The 20,025-nt window shown below is 43.6% G+C and overlaps 1 protein-coding gene across 1 annotated transcript; it reads left to right on the forward strand.

Moving 5' to 3' along the window:
- The first annotated feature begins 220 nt into the window (after positions 1-220).
- Positions 221-12,532, forward strand: KLF6 (KLF transcription factor 6). Its single transcript, XM_054991329.1, has 4 exons — positions 221-881; positions 3,731-4,310; positions 6,640-6,763; positions 8,829-12,532. The coding sequence occupies exons 1-4, from the start codon at positions 780-782 to the stop codon at positions 8,878-8,880; spliced, it is 858 nt and encodes a 285-aa protein (XP_054847304.1). The 5' UTR covers positions 221-779; the 3' UTR covers positions 8,881-12,532.
- Positions 12,533-20,025: the final 7,493 nt, after the last annotated feature.

A 20,025-nucleotide genomic window follows, 5' to 3' on the forward strand; every position in this document is an offset into this window, starting at 1 on the left:
GCGCCTCTGACATCATTGGAACGCGGTGTAACGAGTTTGTTGCCGGAGATTGGGCAGCGTTCGGAGCCGGCGTAATGGGATCACGAGGTGGCGGAGGGAGGGGGCGGCGCAGGGAGTAAAGGGGGAGGGGCCAGAGTAGTTTTGGGGGGAGGGGGGCCGAAAGAGGAGGGGACAGAAGGAGGAGGTGGAGGCTGTGGCCGAGGAGAGGGTTGAATAGGGAAGTTTTGCAGGGGGTTCCATTCGCAGTCATCTCGGTGTTTGCAAATATTGGGTCGGCTCCGGAGCGAGTATCTCTTCTGGAGGGAGGCGCAGGGATTGCAAAGCCAGGACCGGCAGCCTCGGACAGAATTTTTTTTTGCAAAATAATCATCTTAATAAATCTAGCGCTGTGCAATTCGACATTGCACGAAACTTTTGCTTTTATTTTTGGGGGAGAAAAAAAAATCGATGTAATTTCATCTGAAGACCGGATTTGAATATATGTATATATCTCCATCTCCACACTGTTTTCGCCTCTCTTTTTTTTCTCTGGAGGAGGAAGTGGGGCTGGGTGTAAATAGCTGCTCGACTCGCTGTCACCGTCACCTGCCAACCCTCGCCGGCAACTGCAGCATCTCGAAACAAACTCCTGGCTGGGGAGCGTTGAGATTTTTGTGTTTTGCTTTTTGAACCCGCCGTCAATATTCCCTCGCCAGCGGACGCTGGGGCTTGCTGGAGGGGCTGGACTGTGGTGGTGGCTGTTGTGGTGATTTCCGCGGGGGTGCAACTTCCCGAAAGACATGGATGTGCTCCCGATGTGTAGCATCTTCCAGGAACTGCAAATTGTGCACGACACTGGCTATTTCTCCGCTTTGCCATCTCTGGAGGAATATTGGCAACAGGTAAAAAAACCAAACAAACAAACACCCCAGACAGGATGTTGCTTTTAGAGCAGTGCAAATGCTGATTTTTCCCCCTCCCCAAAGCAATGATGTAGAGATTTTGTTTTGCCTTTGGAGGAAGTGCTCACTTAAATCCTTAATGGAGTCTTTTTCTTTCAAAATGATTTTTCAGCAGGTGTGTGGGGTCAGGTTTCCCCCCCGTTCTGTGAAAATGCATGTTCTCGCCTGCTCCTGCTCCAGCGCACGGCTATTCCGGAGCGCTGTCAGATGTCGCACACACTGGCTGGTGCCTCTGCCCGCTTGGCCCCTCTCGCTCGCTCATCAAAACAACAACCGCTAGAGTGAAATGTTGCCATTGCAAAACAATTCTTTTCTTGTACAAAAATACCCAAACTCCTGCCTCTACTACAACCAATCCTCGGCAAAAGTTCTTTTTTTTCTCTCCCCTTCCCATGCCTTTTAACAAACCCAAGCCTTACAACTGAAGCTTGACATCCGAAGTCTAATTTTTTTTTGCATTTGCAAGGAGTTGTTTTTCCACCTTCCCCCTCCTCCTTATTTGCTGTTTAAATGGCAGGGGGGGGGGAGTACTCTCTTCTTACTCGTTACTCTTTGCTCCGGCAAAGATTGCCCTGGTGTGAGTAGTTTGGGTTCCATTTTATTTTTATTTCGTTTACATTCTCCTTTCCCACCCCCTCCAACCAACGAGCTGTCAGTCATATGACAATTGCTAATTGCTGGGAGTCTTTCTAGTGGAGGGAGGGGGGGGATATTGGGGCTTTCTTGCCTTTCATGGACATGGATTTCTGTTGTTCTTGTCGGTCCAAGGCACTGTATTGCGTGGAGACAAGCCGTTCAATTCTAAACAGAGTTACTCCAGTCTAAGCCCATTGGTTTCAATGGATTTAGACTGGAGTAACTCTGCTTGAGATTGCACTGTAGAGCTGCTTTTTGTTTTTGCTCTGTTATGGTTGGGGGGGGGGGGCGAGCATGTTTACTTCGCCTTTTCTCCTGGCTGCGAGGTTTGCTTCCTTTTGCTCAACCAATTGGCCCCACCAGATCAGTGCCTGTTTGTTTTGCAGAGACAGGGAATCTATCAAAAAGCCTGATAAGTCAAAAGTGTTACAATCCCCCCTGCATGTTTCGTAATTGCATTCCCATTCTCTGCTTCCTCCTTCCCCTTTTTCTTACCCCCCCCTTCCCTTTCAAAGCCACCACCAGTACTACGTGATTGAAATTGATCTAAGTAGTTTCCTTCAGGCATTTTGGGATTTTGGCCACGAGCCAAAGCTGGATCCCAGTAGCCTTCCGAGGCATTCAGCCCTTCGGAGCTGCAGACTGGCCCTTCCACCTGATTTGCATAATGGGGGAAATTTTAAATCTCCCTGGAATTGGAAAGTTGAACATACTCTTCCTATGCATTCCCTTCCTGTTTCCTTATCAAATCAATACCTTTGCAGAGGAGATGTTTTGTTTAAGTGCACCGCAAATCAGTTACCTGATTATAGGGAAACCTATAAATATCGATTGGATAGCATTATTTTTCCACTTCTTTCTCTCCCCCCCCCCCCAGTTAATGAAGGAGAAGAGAAATTAAAAGCTTATGTATCTGAGTCAGCACCTTACTATGACAGAAACTCTCTCGAAGCTAACGCTTAAGCGAGGAAAAATGTCTGGCATTTTCTTTTAGGGTCAGCTTTGCTTGCAGGGTTGGGGGGGGGGAGGGAGCATGCTAAAATTAAGGTCGCGAGCGCTTGGAGGAGAGAGGGGGCCTGTCGCCTGAAGAATTTGCCCTAGAAATCGAGACCCTACATCTGACACTCTTAACATGCTGATCCCTTTGGGATGCCGAATCTGAATTATGAAGGGAAATAAGTACATGTTGATACGTTTTAAGGGCAACATTGTAGTTTTCCTCTTTCTCTGTCAAAGTTCTCTATAGTTGGGGGGGGGGAGTGGAACGTTGTGTCACCAAGTGGGTTGTTTGTCTAATTCCAAGGAGGAAGGGTAAGTTTACATGTTCCATGTATATTTGAACCATGTACTTTCTTGGCAGAGGGTCAGGATTTTTAAAAGGAAGTCTGCTTTGGCATTGAGTGAAAGAAATAGGGGGATGACTCATACAGTTGCGCTCTTGGCCAGTAGATAAAGTTCTTGTTCATTGTGGGACTCCCTGCAGGATGGAGAATTGTACTTCCCCCAATTTCTCCAATTGTTTACTATCTTAATATATTGGGGGATTTTTTGTTTTGCTTTGTAGTGCTACCTTACAGTTAAGATTTGTTGCTGAGATGATTTCTGCCACCCCAGCCTCAAGGAGAAGCGCCTTGTGTTATGCAAAGCGCATGCCAGTACACTTTGGTTATGGCATTCTTTGCAAGCCTCCCTTAGGACGGCTTCTCTTGCACAGGAAATGGGTTGGATCAGGATTGGCTCACAGACACGCACGGCAGTAGTGTACAAGTCAGTTTTGTAATTTCTGTGTCAAGATTCAAAATTACTTGAAGTCAGTAAATAAGGTGTTGCAAATATCAGGAGATTAATCAAAGTCTGGGGGAATGAGGGTGACAAGTTCCTGGCTGTTGAGTTACCCTATTCAGAGTGATAGTTAGAACATGTTGGTGGGTTGAACTCTTGGGCTTGGACTTTTGCCCAGTCCTTGGGAATCTCATTGTTTACTGTAACAGCCATCAGATGAGGGTTGAGTGGCCTATAACTTTAAAAGAGCCTAGCAACCAAAGATAAACAATGTGTGCAGGTCTCTGGGTTGAAGTTCCAAGTGAGTTTTTCTGGTAACGATTTTAATCTTTTGTTGTGTGGTTTTTTTGTTTTTGTTTTTTTTTGTGCAGACATGCTTAGAGCTGGAGCGGTATCTTCAGAGCGAGCCCTGCTACGTGTCTGCTTCTGAAATAAAATTTGACAGTCAAGAGGATCTGTGGACCAAAATTATTCTGGCACGTGAGAAAAAGGAGGAATCTGAACAGAAGAGTGTGTGCCTTCCAAAGGAGGACCACATGAGTAGCCCGAGCTTAGAGACTAACAGTTTGAATTCTGATATCAGCAGTGAATCTTCAGACAGCTCCGAGGAACTTTCTCCTACGACTAAGTTTACCTCTGATCCCATAAGTGATGTTTTAAACTTAGCTATTACGGGAAACTTGAGTTCATCGGTCACATCTACTCCCCCTTCTTCTCCTGAGCTGGGCAAGGAACCATCTTCTCAGCCATGGAATTCTGCGCCGGGTGAATTGCATTCACCAGGCAAAATTCGTACTGGTACCGGTGGAAAGACTGCAGAAAAGGGTACTCCGGTCAATGGTGATGCGTCTCCAGATGGGAGAAGGCGGGTCCACAGGTGTCACTTCAATGGGTGCAGGAAGGTTTACACCAAAAGTTCACATCTGAAAGCACATCAGCGTACTCATACAGGTGAGTAACCTTTTGTCTACTGGAATTGAACAACATGCCCAGCCTTGGGTTCTCTGACCAGATGCCTGGCTCCATATTAATATTTGACCCTTACTGGGGTCTTCATCCTGTTCTCTGGGCCATACTCCAAAAATGTGATACTTTAACGGTGACCTAACTGGGCACCACTAGATTTTTCAGTTTCCCTTCCATCTATTGCTAGGATCTATTGCCTTGTTCTTCCTATAGTATCATTCTATGTCTTTTCCCCATCTTTCTCCTATTCATGATAAGCCAAATCTCATACACCAAAATGGCATTGAGTGCCCTGTGGTTTCACAAGGAGTGCTTTCCTTCCAGAGATCTCTCCAAAGTTGCCTCTTTATATGGCTGGCCTTTGATGGTGATGATAACTATAAAGAAAACTGATAGTAGAGTCATAGTACAATGATTCTGGAGTGAGAACTGAAGGCCAGCAAATGATGCAATGCTAGGGGAGGTTTCCCAGCACACAAGAGACCATTTCCTCATTCTTGTCCCTAAGTCTTTGAGAAAGCTTAGAGGGAGCTTGGAGTTTGGGGGTTGTGTTTGTGTTGCACATGACTGGTTCCTGTTTTTTTTATTAGCCTGTGTTTGGGAAGATGCAGAGTTGTTTAATTTGTACTGGAGTGGAGGCCATTTAAAAAAAAGCACCTTAGATTACAGATATGAAACTTGGCAACCAGAAGGAAATTGAGTCACTTCTCAGAAATTGAGAGTTCTCCCTTAAATGAATGAGGAATTTGCTTCTCAAAGTCAGCAGAAGAGGTTGACTCTTTTGTGCATTGGCTGTCCAATGCAGAAGCAAAGACTCTTTAGATGTGTACATGCGATGAAGATTATTTATAAGAAGAAAGCAGCAGGATTCTTTAGAACAGTTTTATATTTTGTGGTTTCATGGACACTGGAAGTACACAGGGCTTTACTGCTTGGATTTTTCTTTTTTAAAGTTTGCTAGGTTAGCATGAAAGGATACGAGGCAGATAGAAGCTCCAGAGTTTGCATAAATTTTTTATAGCAAAAGTAGTAGCCAGATGGCTTTTGAGCATCAATATTCTTCAGCTCTTGATGACTGTGGTTTAGCTGCATGAAACCACTGGCTGGCTCGCCAGTCACTACTCACTACTGTAGGTGAAGAGCAAGATTTGAACAGCCTGTGACAAGTAGCTCAAGGGCTGTACTTCACAGATGCTGTTGCCATCATTTGAAGGAAAGGGAGAAAGCAAGATTTGATACCATAGTTCCCCCAGTTTGGTGTTAGGGCAAATTGCGGAAGGGGAAGAGATTATTTCATAGTACCCATTTGGAAATGAAACTTTATCACACTTGCCAGAAAAGAGGAAGTACGATTTTTTGATCGTTGGGCCATAATTGTTACCCCAGAATACTCTGGAAAGAGAAGGGTTTTTTTTTGAAGAGTCCAAATTCTCCTTCCTTTTTGGATACTAATGCAAAACTCAATGGATGTTCAAGGTGGTTTTGGACTTTACCCCTGGAGAACATAGCTTTGTTCTCATATATACTAAAAAGAGATTCACAGCAACAGAAATAAAAGTAGTGGTGGGATAGTTGTCAGATCTTTGTCATTCAGGAGCACCTTCTGCAAAACTTGTACTGTTTCTTTACATTGACAACACCTGACCCTTGGATTGTAGCTTGCACCACCTCCATGTTCTAGGGTTAAGGTTAGATAGTCTGACTGGGAACCATTAGCTAAAGATGCCCAAATGTTTGGCTTTGAACCAGTTCAGACACAGTGGGACAAAATCACCTTGATTCCAAGCCGTTTGCTTTAGCAGTCATGTAGACTAGACTGCTTGTCACAGAAGTGATAAATAACGTTTTTGCTCCTGTATATATATTGTATTAGGAAATGCATCCAACCAAGTTACTAATCTTGAGACTGTTTATTAGTCCACTATCCCATATATGCCTGTCGCCATTTATATAAAGAACCAAACATTTGTCCAACTTCCATGCCAGATCACCTGGAGACAGTTTTTATTCACTCGAGGTGAGTGGCAGTTTACAAGCCAGTGTATGTTCCAAATGCTCAGCGATGCCGCCCTTACTGGCATCTTTCAACCGCCTCTTGATTATTTTGCTCTTGCACCAAAGCCGTCAGCTCAGAAGCATCTAAAAGCTTCCCCTGCTCTCCATCAGCGTTCTCAGAAGTACTTAGTGTGCTGTAGCAAATTGCATTCAGTAGCCCTGTTTCCTATATTAAAAAACCACAAATGCATCAATATTTATTGCTGGTTGGAGAGAAATCGGGATGGCTAAAGATCTCTGGTATGTTTTTATTTTGCAGGAGAAAAGCCTTACAGGTGCTCGTGGGAAGGGTGCGAATGGCGTTTTGCGAGGAGTGATGAGTTAACCAGACACTTCAGAAAGCACACGGGCGCCAAACCTTTTAAATGTAATCACTGTGACAGGTGGGTGAAGGACATCTCCCCTTTCATAAGCAGCCTGCCTCCCCCTCTCTGCATTTCTGTGGGAAACTATTTGTTTATTTCATTTATTTATTTACTTATACCATGCCTTTCTCCCCAGTGGGGGGCTTCAACCAGCTTGCATCATTCTCCTCTCTTCCATTTTATCCTCACAATATTCCTGTGAGGTAGGATAGGCTGAGAGATTGTGACTGGCCCAAGGTCACCCAGTGAGCTTTCACAGTAGAGAGTACGGATTCGAACCTGGAGTCTCCCAGATCCTAATCTGATACTCCAACCACTACACCACACTGACTCTTGTGTGTTGAACACTTCATCAAATTATCAGGGTATTTCAATACATATTAGCTCTGCCCTGTTGCACCTGTTGTTGTCTTTTGAAAAAATCATCTTTGGGCAACAAGAGCATAGAGTTTTTTCCTGCAACAGCACCTTCCTTCATAAAGGTCCATAATTCTTTCCTTTCCCGATGGAAGCTTTAGCTTCTGCAGTCTTTATATCATTGCATATTCCATAGCAGTTTGATTGGAATCCAATGGCATTACTCCCAGAGTTCAGTGGTTTGAAGTTTGCAGGTAATGTTTGACTGCTAGAGGGAGCCAGGTTGGGTAAAGTCGAGCTCTGAAGAAGGGAGCTGTGACTCTCAAAAGCTTAGACTCTGAAACTCTTGTTGGTCTCCAAGGTGTGGTGTCACTGGACTTAAATCCAGCAACTTTCTCGTTCTGGCATCTGAAGGATGCTAGAGCCAGTGGACAAGAGAAGTTTGTAGGATTTACTTCTGTCGATATCCAGAAGCAAAAGTTTGGGTTAATTCTCCACTGTGTAGCTTTTAAATCCGTTGAAGTGGCCTGCCATGGCATTAGTAGCTGGACTTGGCGGTCTTGGAGCTGTTCCAGCTTTTAAAAATTCCTTCCTTTTGGCCAAAACATACTTCAAAATAATAATTTACTCTCAGGCAACAATATTAATATATCTTGAACTGGCAGTGCCATCTTACATAGATTTACTGTCGTCTAAGACCATCAAAATCAATGGCTTTAGGTTGGAGTCATTCTGTATAACATCGCACTGTAAATGAACTATATTCGGTCTGTTTTGCATTCAAAAGGAAGTTGGGTTGACTCTTCCAAATCTTCTAGCATGGTGCTTTTATTGGGGCAGGCTGCTAAAAAAAATCAATAGGTAGCAAATGCATTGAGCTGAACAAACAGAGGTTCTAGTTTCTGCTCCGTTATGGATCTCACTCGCTGGTCTCATTGCTGTTTCTCAGCCTAATGTCCCTCACAAGGTTGTTATGAGGTGTAAGGCAGGAAGATAGGAGACAAATATTGTAAGCAGGTGGTGAGTGTTGAATCCAAGCCCCTTCAGTTTTGAAACCAGCACTCAATGCGCTTCAGAACACTTCCTGTGATGTGTTAGTTTTCAGACTGGCCACATGGCGGAGTGATCACATGACCTCTAAATGTTGCTCAGCGCTTGCTCGATCACTAACATCTCTCTGCGCTATTCCAGCAGACTCATGACATTACACTTATTTTACTAGCAGTTACTTAGAAAATCATTTCCGTGCGTTACTGTTTACGTTCACTTCTATGAAGACTGTTGTTTCCATTTTACAGATGAGATAATAGGAGAGGTATTACAGCTTGCCAAATACTTGTCTAGATATTTGTACCCCTCTCCCCCCCCCCCCGTGAGAACCCAAGGCAGCTGGCAACGCTATTCGTCTCTTCTCCGTTTTATCCTCATAAGTACAGCCCTGTGAAGTAGGTGAGGCTGAGAGAGAGTGAATGGCCCAAGGTCACCCGGTAGGCTTCCACGGCAGAGTGAGGATGGTCCCCCAGATCTGGATACGGCAACACTCTAACCACTACACTGTGCTGGGTCTTGAATTCAAAGGTCTTGAATCTGAGTGTCCCAACTAAAACGCCGCCTCTCTGCCCAGTGGACCTCACTGTAGCATAAGGCCTGATGCGCTGCTTCAATCCTGACTGCTGTCATTTTCAGTACAAGGCTTCACCGCTGTTCCTTTTTCCTTCGTTGGCAGGTGTTTCTCCAGGTCCGATCACCTGGCCCTTCACATGAAGAGGCATCTCTGAATGGGTGAAGAGGTTGAATCCTGTGGGCTAAGAGGCTTCAAGGTTTGAGCGGCCTTGAAAGAAGGGATGCGTGTTCCAGCCAAAGCATGCCATTTTTGCACCCTAACCCAGTTGCCTCCAGGGCCTCTTCTCCTTGGAAGGTCTTCAGAGGGCTAAAACAAAAAGTCATGTAAGAAACGGCATAGCGACCGCACGGTGTGGGTGCATGATGTTTAGGTCTCCTGGACTCGTACACTGGTACCCAACCTTCTGAGTGGCTTCTACGCCTTCCGCCGTGAGCACGTGCACTGAGAATGTTAATGATTGGACGGGCTGTATGTTACTAAGGATTTACTGGGCGACTGTATGCTGAGGCACATTACTTTTTTGTTTGTTTGTTTTGTTTGTTCCTTGTGGTTGTTTTTATAACCGTAAGAGAGAAAAGGTCAGCTGAATGGGGGGATTTTTGTTTGTTTGCATACGTGAGGAAGTATACCGCAAGATGGAGCAATCACCAGTCAATTTCCAAGGGGCAGGGGAGGGGAAGGGGTGTCTGCACCTTTTTTTAGTATAAGGGGGGAAGCTGAACGGGAGGGGAAGGAAAGTCAGGACACCAGAGTGAAGGGAGGGACCCCTATCCTGCGTGAGAGGAGCTTTTGGTGTCTGGTCCAGCTATTAAATGTGCAATGTGTCAAGTAGCTTGGTTTTACTTGCTACGGAGCTCATTTGTAATCCATTGTATAAGCTGTGTATTTACAATATAACACAACCTATAACTTTTCATTATAATACCAAGGTTATTGCATGGTTCTGGGGAACTATATGCTTTTTCCATTCTTTAATCAGGACTGCAATTTTTTTTTCCAATTCCAGTTAAAAGCTGCTACGACACAATTGGTTTCATGTTACGTAACATACAAATCTGATTTTTTTTAAAAAAAAAATGTCCTGTCGGGTGGATAAGACCACTGTAGGTTAGAAACTGTTCTGTTTGTTTGTTTTTTATTTTTTAAGAAAAAAAAATCTCATGCAGCTATTTTTTTTCCCCGCGCGCGCTCTTATTTATGCCTTGAGGTCTAATTTCTGGTTTTCTAGCTGTTAATGCACTGTTGACCTTAATAATGGTGCCTTATGCAAAGAGACCTTTCTCTTGCGGGAGGTCTTATACAGGGGTATGGGTGATGTAGGCTTCATTAAGGCTCTCTTGTCACCTGACGTTGTACTGTATCAAACGTATATTATGAAGAGGTGGGAAGAAAATGAGCTTCAGTGCAGGGCTTCCATGCACAGAAGCACCCTTTGATAAGTCTGTACAATGTTCATTCTCTTGTCTTTTTAAAATTTAATAATAACAGGGAATAGTAAGGAACCCAACAATGGAAGTTATTTGACCAGTTCCGCCTCCTTGAGGATTTTGGTTTTTTTGATCCCATTTTCTGGACCTTGCACAACTGTCCCATGTATATACATCCCCCCTGCCCCCGGCACCACAGAATAAAAGTAAAATCCCCGGGTTGCAGCCGACGGTTCCTTCCCTCCCCGTTGGATCCAGCGATTCCCCTCCATTAATTCTTTCTCCATCACAGGAAGTCTTCCTTTCTTGAAGCAAGACTTTCCGGAAGGAAGTTGTTGGGTCCTGCTTGTTGGGGGAGAGTAATTGGCTCCAACCTCCTGTGCTTGAGAATGTGATTTTTTTAATGCATATTTAAAAGTGCAGGAGTGTTTTAAAAAAATGCTTGAAAGGCACAAGTTTCACATCTATATACCTAGCTTGAGATGAAAGAAAATAAAAAACTTTGTTCAATGAAAAAAAAAAGCAAAAAAAGTTACCAAGTGGGCAGATTCTTCGTGTATGTATATTTGTGCGTGTATAGTATGTGTAGCTGTGTGTGTGTGTGCGTGCGCGCGTGTGTGTGTATAAATATATAGAGAGAGATAGATAATATATTATTTTTTTTTAAGAAATTGAGTTTTGGTAAAAAATGTCTTTTGAGGAATCCTCCGCTTCCCTCCATTTCCCCCCCAAAGGAAGTAAATAATTAAAAAGACACTTTTCTTTAAACTGTTTACCTTTTTGATCTGCATACTCATTCTTGCTAGTGCAAACCTCTGCACTAAGCTATGGCCTTCGTGCTCAAAAGTTTCCCGGTGCTCTTGTGGCATATTAGATCCCTGAAGGGCAAATGTAGGTGCAGGGTATTGTGCTGTTGCCGATTCTTAACTTTTAAAATTGAGATCGCTCTCTTCAAAGCAGAGGGAAAGGCTCCTCCCCGCCCTGTTCACATGGAGGCATGAGTGAGAGCTCTGGCTTTTTTTGTTCTGGTGGCACTTTTCTTTTTTGGCATGTGGAACTTCTTGTGCCGCTGGCTGCTTCCACTTCTGGTGTTCCCCTGGCTCTCCCTTTAGAAGGGCATGAGCTGGAAAGTTACTCCAAGGGCCAGCTTACTCTGTTCGAATATTATTAGCTCATATGGAACCAATATTGTTCAGAACCATTTAAATACGGGCTTTCTAGCAAGGACAAAAGCCACACCTCTCAACCTTTTCGCTTACCAAGGAGACCTAAATAATAATTTTGCTCTTTTCGCGATTCCTTTTTTCAGCTGAAGATACTAAGTATTTGCATGTGTTAGAAATGATATTTTCTAAAAGCCGGTGAGTTTTGAAAACTGCTTTCCTTGCGACAATAACACATATACACAAACCACATCTGCAGCCCATTTCTTCTTATTTGGGGGCAGCTTTTTTTTCTTGGAAATGATGATCAAGATTAATGGTTCTCAGAAACATATTCATACAAACCTTTATCTGATTCTAAAGGAATGCACAGGCCTACCCCATTTTGCATTGCATTGGGTTTTTAAATGCTTGAATGTGCACTTCTTTAAAAGTTGTAAAAGCCCCCGGAAGAGAATATATTGTCTCCAAACTAGAGAGAGCATCAGTATACTCATGGAGCTTCATGTACGCACAGGCTTCCTTGTTCTCATCAGTATTGACAAATTCATTGCAGCTGCACTGAGCACTGTGTATGTGGAGTATCCCCCAAATTCAGATTAAATCCCCTGCCGACACCCGTATAAATCAGAGCACCTGCATGTGAATCAAGTCAAAACGATTTTTCTTTCATTTTTGGCCTTTGTTTTGAAGGGAGATTTTTTTTTTAACAACTTAGTTGCAATATTTTCTGCTTGGCTGTAAGTATAAATCGCTGTAATAACAATTAAGTTTTCTTCTTAAGAATGGTTTCCCTTGATTATTAAGCAAAGGAAAAAAAATGAAAATTCCCATCCCCCTCACACTAGCTTTTCTCAGTGGCAAAATATTGAAATTGTTTTGGATTGGACAGTGGCTGTCTGCCATATGTCAAGATGCCTGTCAGTTTTGTGGTAAGGAAGTACATTTTGTTCAGGTGATAACTGAGCCTCAATTAAGCTGAAAGAAAAAAAACTTTTTTGCTTGAAATTTCAGAAGAAAATTTCTATTCGTGAAATTTCTTTTTTGTTTGTTTGTTTGTTTTTTTGGAAGCACCCTGTTATCTAAAGAATCTCTTTGTAAGATTTTTGTAAAAAAAAATTTGTTTTACAAGATTTTATTTGAAATTGTTTTTTGCAAGATTGTTATATTTCTGTATGAATGTATTTTTTATTGGAATAACATAAAAAAATTCTTATCAGCATACTGGGTCTGTTTCTTGGATTTCTTCAAGTGGAACATAAGCAATATTACCAAATTGCTATTTCCTGGATTTGGAACCCCAAAGAATTTTTGGCCTAAGTCACTATGGATATTTACATTTTTCTCACCTATTAAAACAGATGTACAATATATTAAAAATGAATCTAGAAACGCCTTATACAGCACTAGGAGGATATTTCTATATTGCTGTAGATCAGGGCCGTTTCCACACGGCTTACCTCTCTTCGTAATGTCCCGGTAAATCGCGCAAAAAACGCGGAAGGTAGCGTATTCTCGCGCAAGATTTGCGCGATGTCATGTGATGTCGTGCAAATCTTGCGCTAGGAAACGCGATCTTCCGCGTTTCTTGCGTGATTTACCAGGACATTACGAAGAGAGGTAAGCCGTGTGGAAACGGCCCAGGTTCCCCCCAAAGTACAGTGAACAACTGTCTTACAGCCTCCCTGGAAAGCCAGGAAGGTAGACGCCCTCCTGGCTTCTTCTGGAAGGATGTTCCAGAGAGACGAGGCAGGCAGCTAAAAATCCTGTGACCCCATCACTGCCAAACATTCCTTAGACAAATAGGGTACATGTAGAGCATGTTAGAGTAATCTTGCTTTGAGTTTATGGAAACATGAAACATTTAGCAGTAGTTCATTTAGGACCCTACTCTTCCCCCCTGTATTTTAAGCCCTGTCCCGAGTAATACAAATGGAAGGGACACATGCAGCATAGAATGATATCTGCACCAATTTATTCTTTGTGACTTCATCAAAACATGGTCAAAAAAGTGTCAGGAGCTGAGCATCTCTTCTAGGAACAGTTTTGACCTATTTGCATAATTTGGGGGACTTTTTGGAGGTCTAGTTCTTATCCATGAGTAATCTATCCATGAGGTTACAAAAGCATGATTTAGCCAGATAAGATTGGCCAACCAGTATTGTATCAGATTTCAGAAAGATTCTAAAATGGTAGATTCTGAAGGATTCTTCCCTGCTTCTGACCATGACCTGCCAAATTGTAGTTCTGTTACTGACCCACTCGCTTCCTCCAAGTCATCCCTGTGGCCTATCATGCTAGGTTGTGGCTGGAAACTTTCCAGCCCTAGGGGTGCCACCACGTGGCATTGCCCCCCATTCTCTGCTGCCACTTCACAATCCAGTGTGGAGGGAACGAAGGGGGCTTACTGGCATCACAGCACTTCCAGCACAAAACAGGAAGTGACATCAAGTTTGTCCTGATGTGCTGACATCACTTCCAGTTATGTATCAGAAATGTGCAAAACTGCAATGATGGGAAGCCTGTCTTGACACCCAAAGTTCTCTCGGTGGGTTGCCAACGACAGTGGCAACCTATCTGCCTCCAAGGCTGATTCATTGCAGTAGTGACCCAAACAATTGCCTCTGGCACCACAATCTGAGGAAGTGGCAGTGCAGGAGAAACCAATAGATGTAGCCTATGCTGGTTTTCCTGCCCTTTTTACTAACGTCACCAGGTAGCTAAATTCCTTGACCTATCCTTGCCTGGCTATACTACCCAGCCCTGGCTAGTATTTTTGAAAATGAGTATTTTTAACAACCCTTCTGAATGCAAATGTGCACCTATACGCATAAGTCAAACCGTTAGAACAAAACGCAAGCAGAAATTCTAGCTAGGAAAACCCAAGAAAATGAGATGGCCATATATTTCTCTGTGTAACCTTTTCCTTATATGGTGGGAAACGATGATGTGAAACAGATTTTTTTAGTTGCATTGGAAATTCACACACAAGGGCCGATTCCAGACGGCCCTCCCCATCGCGAAACGTCGTGCATCGTCGCACAGAAAATGCGAAATACCGCATTTTCTTGCGCGAGTTTTGCGCGATGTCGCGCAAAACTCGCGTGAGAAAACGCGATATTTTGCGTTTTCTGCGCGACGACGCGCAACGTTTCGCGATGGGGAGGGCCGTCTGGAATCGGCCAAGGTAAAAACAGGTTGGTCAGAGGGGGTGGTTCACCTTGCAGAACAGATTTGTCCCCCACACCTGTAGATCTTTTTCAGGAAGCTTCACATAACATGCTGCGTTGCAGATTAATATCAGCTATGTAACAGTGCTTATAAAATGCTTTGAAGGAATTTGCATACTGTTACACTAACCTGTTCTATATTCCTGCTACGCATAAGGAAATCTTTTACTCAGATCCACTTTCTGGACCAAGACCTCTTCAGACAGTTGCAGATTTCTCACCCACCCCCTTTTCTGAATTCACTGGAAAAAAATGGTTTCATATGTAGCCACCGTATACTGAGTTGGGCCATGGTCTACCTAGATCTGACTAGCAGTTACTCTTCACACTCACAGGCTCAGCAGAGGTCCTCTCCAACATCTGCTCCCTGATATCTTTAACTGGAGTTTTACTTCTGCTTGCCTTATTGTTAACTAGGGTTAAAAATTATTTGGGCCTGGAGATCTTCTGGAATTATAACTGATCTCCGGACAACAGAGAAAATGGCTGCTATGGAAGGTAGTCTGAATACCTGGTGAGCTCCCTTCCTTCCCCAGGCTCCACCTCAAAAATCTCCAGGAATTCTTCTAACCTGGAGTTACCAACTCTACCTCATACAAGGCATGCGGCTCTATTACTGACCGACTGATCTTGAGGTCCACTTCCAGAGGTCCTTCAGCATTTAGGTCCTGGGTGACGTCATGACTATACGCATCATTATCTGCTACAAATGCTGCTGCTAATATTCTGCACTTCACACCCAGGCTCTATCAAACCAGCTCCAACATGTGTTCTAGATAGCTTCCTGACCCTCTAATTCACAATATCCCTCCTACCATTGCCTGGATTATAAGGACTCCTTCCTTTTTTCACTCCTTGTATCTCATGAACGGAGCTCTGACTCTTGACAGCTCACACCCTGGAAATCTAGTTGGTCTTTAAGGTGCTCCAGGACCTGATTTCTCTCTCTTCTGCTACAGATGAACACGGCTACCCACCTGAAACTGAAAATCTCTTTGCTATTCCCCAAGGCAAGATCTAGCTCTGGCAGGCATCCTCAAAATCAATCTGCTTTAGTTGAACTTATTTGAAATCATAAATGGGGAGGAATGGGTCTTCCCATCTCTACCTTCAACAAGGCGATAGCTCCAGCGGTCCACCCTTTTTGCACTGTTATATTTGTGGAAACTGAATATTTTCATGCTTAGCAACAAAAATGCACCCAAGACTGAGCCTACACTTTGAACACGTTTGCCAATTTTCTTTGGGTGTGTTGCATTTTTGAGCTTCCTATGAGTAATGGTGGAATTGTTGCAACCACACATTCTAAATAAAGGCTTGCAAGAATGCACCGTTGGTCTGTTCCGACTCATCCACCCCCTCCTTTCAGAGGGCTAGCAAATAATGTTGAGCTCCAAACAAAGCGTGGTGCAAGAACTCAGCTGCACAGCAACTGAGCAATATTTATTCAACGAGGTTGTTGTGCATTTCAACACGTCCCTTTCTCTTGCTTCACTCCATCTTTTGAAATTCTGTGGATTTAAGGGGAAAGGGAGAAGAAGGGACAAAGACCATAGCAGAAGAGCATTTCTAACAGTTCTGGCTGTGCAGTTGTTAAAAAGTCTCAGTCCTGATTGTTTTGTGAGAGTCTACAGAGCTGAGGATAAACATTTGCCACAATGTTTAATGAGAATGATTTAACCAAACCAAGACCATTGAGAAACTTCTACTCAAAATACGGCCCAAACTTGAAATTTCTTGTGGAAGCTAATATGCACACAGAATGATAAAACAAATTAGCATGGTGTAATTGTTAGAGTTTCCGACCAGAATCTGGGCAATCCAGTTTCATATCTCCATTCTGCATGAAGCTTCCTGCGTGATCTTGGGCCAATCACTCTTAATCAGGGCTTTTTTTCTGGGAAAAGAGGTGGTGGAACACTGGGTTACCCTTGGAGAAAATGATCACATGGCTGGTGGCCCCGCCCCCTGATCTCCAGACAGAGGGGAGTTTAGATTGCCCTCTGCGCCGCTGCTCCCCTCTGTCTGGAGATCAGGGGGCGGGGCCACCAGCCATGTGATCATTTTCAAGAGGTTCCAGAACTCCGTTCCACCACATTCCAGCTGAAAAAAAGCCCTGCTCTTAATTAGTCTAAGCTGCCTTATACGGCTGTTGTTTTGAGAATCAAATGGAGAAGGGTAGTATAACGTAAACTGCTTCAGGTCCCCATTGTGGAGAAAAGTGGGATAGGAATATCTGAATAATGACTCAAAAATAGCTGGCTAATCAACCGTAGCAAGTAGATATAGGCACATTGTATGTTTATTCATTAACACACTGATCCATCATCTTGCAAAAAGATCCCCCAAATTTTTGAAATGTTGTGGTGATTTATTTATTTATTTATTTCATTTATAGTCTGCCTTTCTCACCGAGACTCCAGGCGGATTACACAGTATGAGATTAGTGCAATCAATATCAAGGACATTTCAGTACAGAATCAAAGACATTTCCATAAACAACACCATAGGGTAAATAGATACAAGTTTAAAAGACATAGTAATAGCAAGAATCCAATACAGAGTAGAAAAAATACTGAAGCAGAACATAATCAATTCTAGGACTAACATTAGACAACATGGAGCACTGGTGGTGCATCGGAGTACATATTGAAAGCAACAGATAATATGTAAGGCAATATAGCGATGAAGTCTATGGTCCCTAACTCATTAGCAAAGCATCTTCCCTACAATGTAGCCCTCCCATTTGAGTAAAAAGCCTTTTTGAATAGTTCGGTTTTGCATCATTTACGAAAAGCCAGGAGAGTGGGGGCTCTTCTGACTTCCTCAGGCAGGTCATTCCACAGGATAGGGGCCACCACAGAGAAAGCCTGTGTATGGGCTGCTGCTGACTTCACCAGTGTACAGCCTGGTGAAGCTGCCATGGAGGAACATAGCGAGGGAGGCGGTCCCATAGGTATGCTGTACCATGAAGAGCTTTGTATGTAATAATCAATACCTTGAACTGAGCACGGTAACTGATGGGTAGCCAATGGAGCGACTGTAGGATGGGAGTGATGTTCATGCTCCTGCTCGCTCCTGATAATAGTTGAACTGAAGCATTTTGCACCAATTGGAGCCTCCTAGTTAATTTAGATGGGAGAACTATGTATAGAGCATTACAATAGTCAAACCTTGTTGTTACCATAGCATGTGTCAAAGTGGTCAGGTCAGCCGTATCAAGATAAAAAGCCATCTTCCAGGCTAGAGTGAGGTTGCAGTAAGCATTTTTTTGCCACTGCCTTAACTTGTTTTTCTAGTAATAATGCTGAATCCAGGATAACCCCTGGGCTCTTAACCGAGTCTGCAAGGGTCAGACGAATTCCATTGAAAGTAGGGAGCACAATGTCCTTCAAGATCTCTGCTTTCCCTACAATCATCACTTCAGTCTTGTCTGGGTTCAATTTCAGTTTGTTGTTTTCCAACCATTTCACTACGGCTGTCAGGCAGCGATCTAAGATTTCTACTGCATCCTGTGGGGACCTGAATAGCAAGATATAGAGTTGGGTGTCATCTGCATATTGATGAAATTCAACTCCATAGCTGCAAATGAGTTCTCTTAAAGGTTTTACGCAGAGGTTGAATAACATGGGAGATAAGATTGTGCCCTGCGGAACCCCACAAGATAGTTCCCATTCTAGAGACAGCTGGTCTCCAACGGCCACCCTTTGAGTCTGCTCCAAGAAACGATTTAAACCAGTCTGGGAAACATCCTTTGATGCCCACTTCTGTTTCTAAATGCCTTAACAAGATGGCATGGTCTACTGTGTCAAAGGCTGCAGATAGATCCAATAGAAGCAGTAAGGAAGCATGTCCTTTGTCCATATTCAGACGGAGATTGTCTACTAATGCTACTAGTGCTGTCTCTGTCCCATGTTCTGGTCTGAAACCTGACTAAAAAGGGTCCACAGTGCTAGAGTTTTCCAAGAAGGTCTGGAGTTGGTCAGCTACTGCTCTCTCAATCACTTTGCCCAGAAAGGGCAGATTAGAGATTAGGCAATAATTGGCCACATCAGTTTTGTCTAGGGATGGTTTTTTAAGTAGCAGACAGATAACCGCCTGTTTGAGCGGCCGGGGAAAGCTGCCCTGAGTTAGTGATTGATTTACAATAGACCTCAGTTGTTCACTTTTGTGGTCCTTATTTGATTTTAACAGCCAGGATGGGAAAGGATCAAGCGCACAAGTAGTGGTTTTCATAGACTTCTGGATCCTGTTAAGATCTGTCATTGTGATTGGTTCAAAACAATCCAAATGTAAGCTAGATGGTGCATTTATCATTTCTTCTCTCTTGCTTGCATTGCAGCTAGCATCTAGAAGGGTGTATTCGTGCTATTTTATCAGCAAAAAACTTAGCAAAGGCCTCGCAGCTAATGGTCTGTTCTTGGAACTGTAAAGGTTCAGATTTAAGGGTTAGGAGGCATCTGGATATCTTAAACAATTGGGATGGTCGTGAACTAGCCAACGCAATAGTTGCTGAAAAATAAGGGTTTTTGCCGCTTTCTTTTCTGCTTCATAGGTCCTCCAGTGGGTTCTGTAGCATGTTCTATCTGCTTCTGCGCAAGTTTTTTGCCAGCACCTTTCTAGACATCTTCCAACCCTCTTTAAGTCAGCCAGCTCTATGGTAAACCACAGGGCAGGCATCCATCCCAAGGGTCGGAGCGGTCGACAAGGAGCAATGCAGTCAATAGCTTCAAGGAGCTTTGCGTTGCACAGTCCTACAGCAGCTACCATGAGGCATGCGTCTGGAATTCTAAAATCCCCCAAGGCATTTTGGAATCTAGATGGATCCATGAGCCTTTGTAGGTGAATTATTTTAACTGGACCCTCAATTTTGTGGGGAGTTGGGGCTAGATTCACTTTGGCCTTCAGCAGATGACAGTCTGACCATCGTTCAGGCTGAACCTCCAATGTTGAAACAAGGTTTCCTCTTAGAGGCTCAGTGCAAAATATTAAGTCTAAGGTGAGGCCTCTTTCATGTGTAGGGCCTGTCACAATTTGTGAGAGGCCCAGGGTTGCCAGGGAAGCTATTAATTCCTGAGCCGGGCCTGACTTTGAACACTCAGCATGGATGTTGAATTCTCCCAGAACAATAAGTCTAGGTGTCTCCAACACCATGTCTGCTAGCAACTCCACCAACTCAGAAAGGGTGCTTACAGTTTAGCTAAGAGGCCTATACACAAGAAGGATACCCGATCTATCCAGAGATAGGTACAAGCAGTCAGTACCCGTGATAGCTTGTACTGGAGATCTACGGAAGTTGAAGGACTCACGGAGAATAATAACAACCCCTCCTCCACGGCTACTATAGCAAGATTGGTGTAGGACCACGTAGCCAGGGGGAGTTAGTTGGGGCAGACACACCTTGTCATTTTCCTGCAGCCATGTCTCTGTTAGGAAAGCCACATTAATTTTATCTTCCTGCAATATCCCAGCAATGCAT

Source organism: Eublepharis macularius, chromosome 11 (genome assembly GCF_028583425.1).
Source record: "Eublepharis macularius isolate TG4126 chromosome 11, MPM_Emac_v1.0, whole genome shotgun sequence".
Taxonomy (NCBI): domain Eukaryota; kingdom Metazoa; phylum Chordata; class Lepidosauria; order Squamata; family Eublepharidae; genus Eublepharis; species Eublepharis macularius.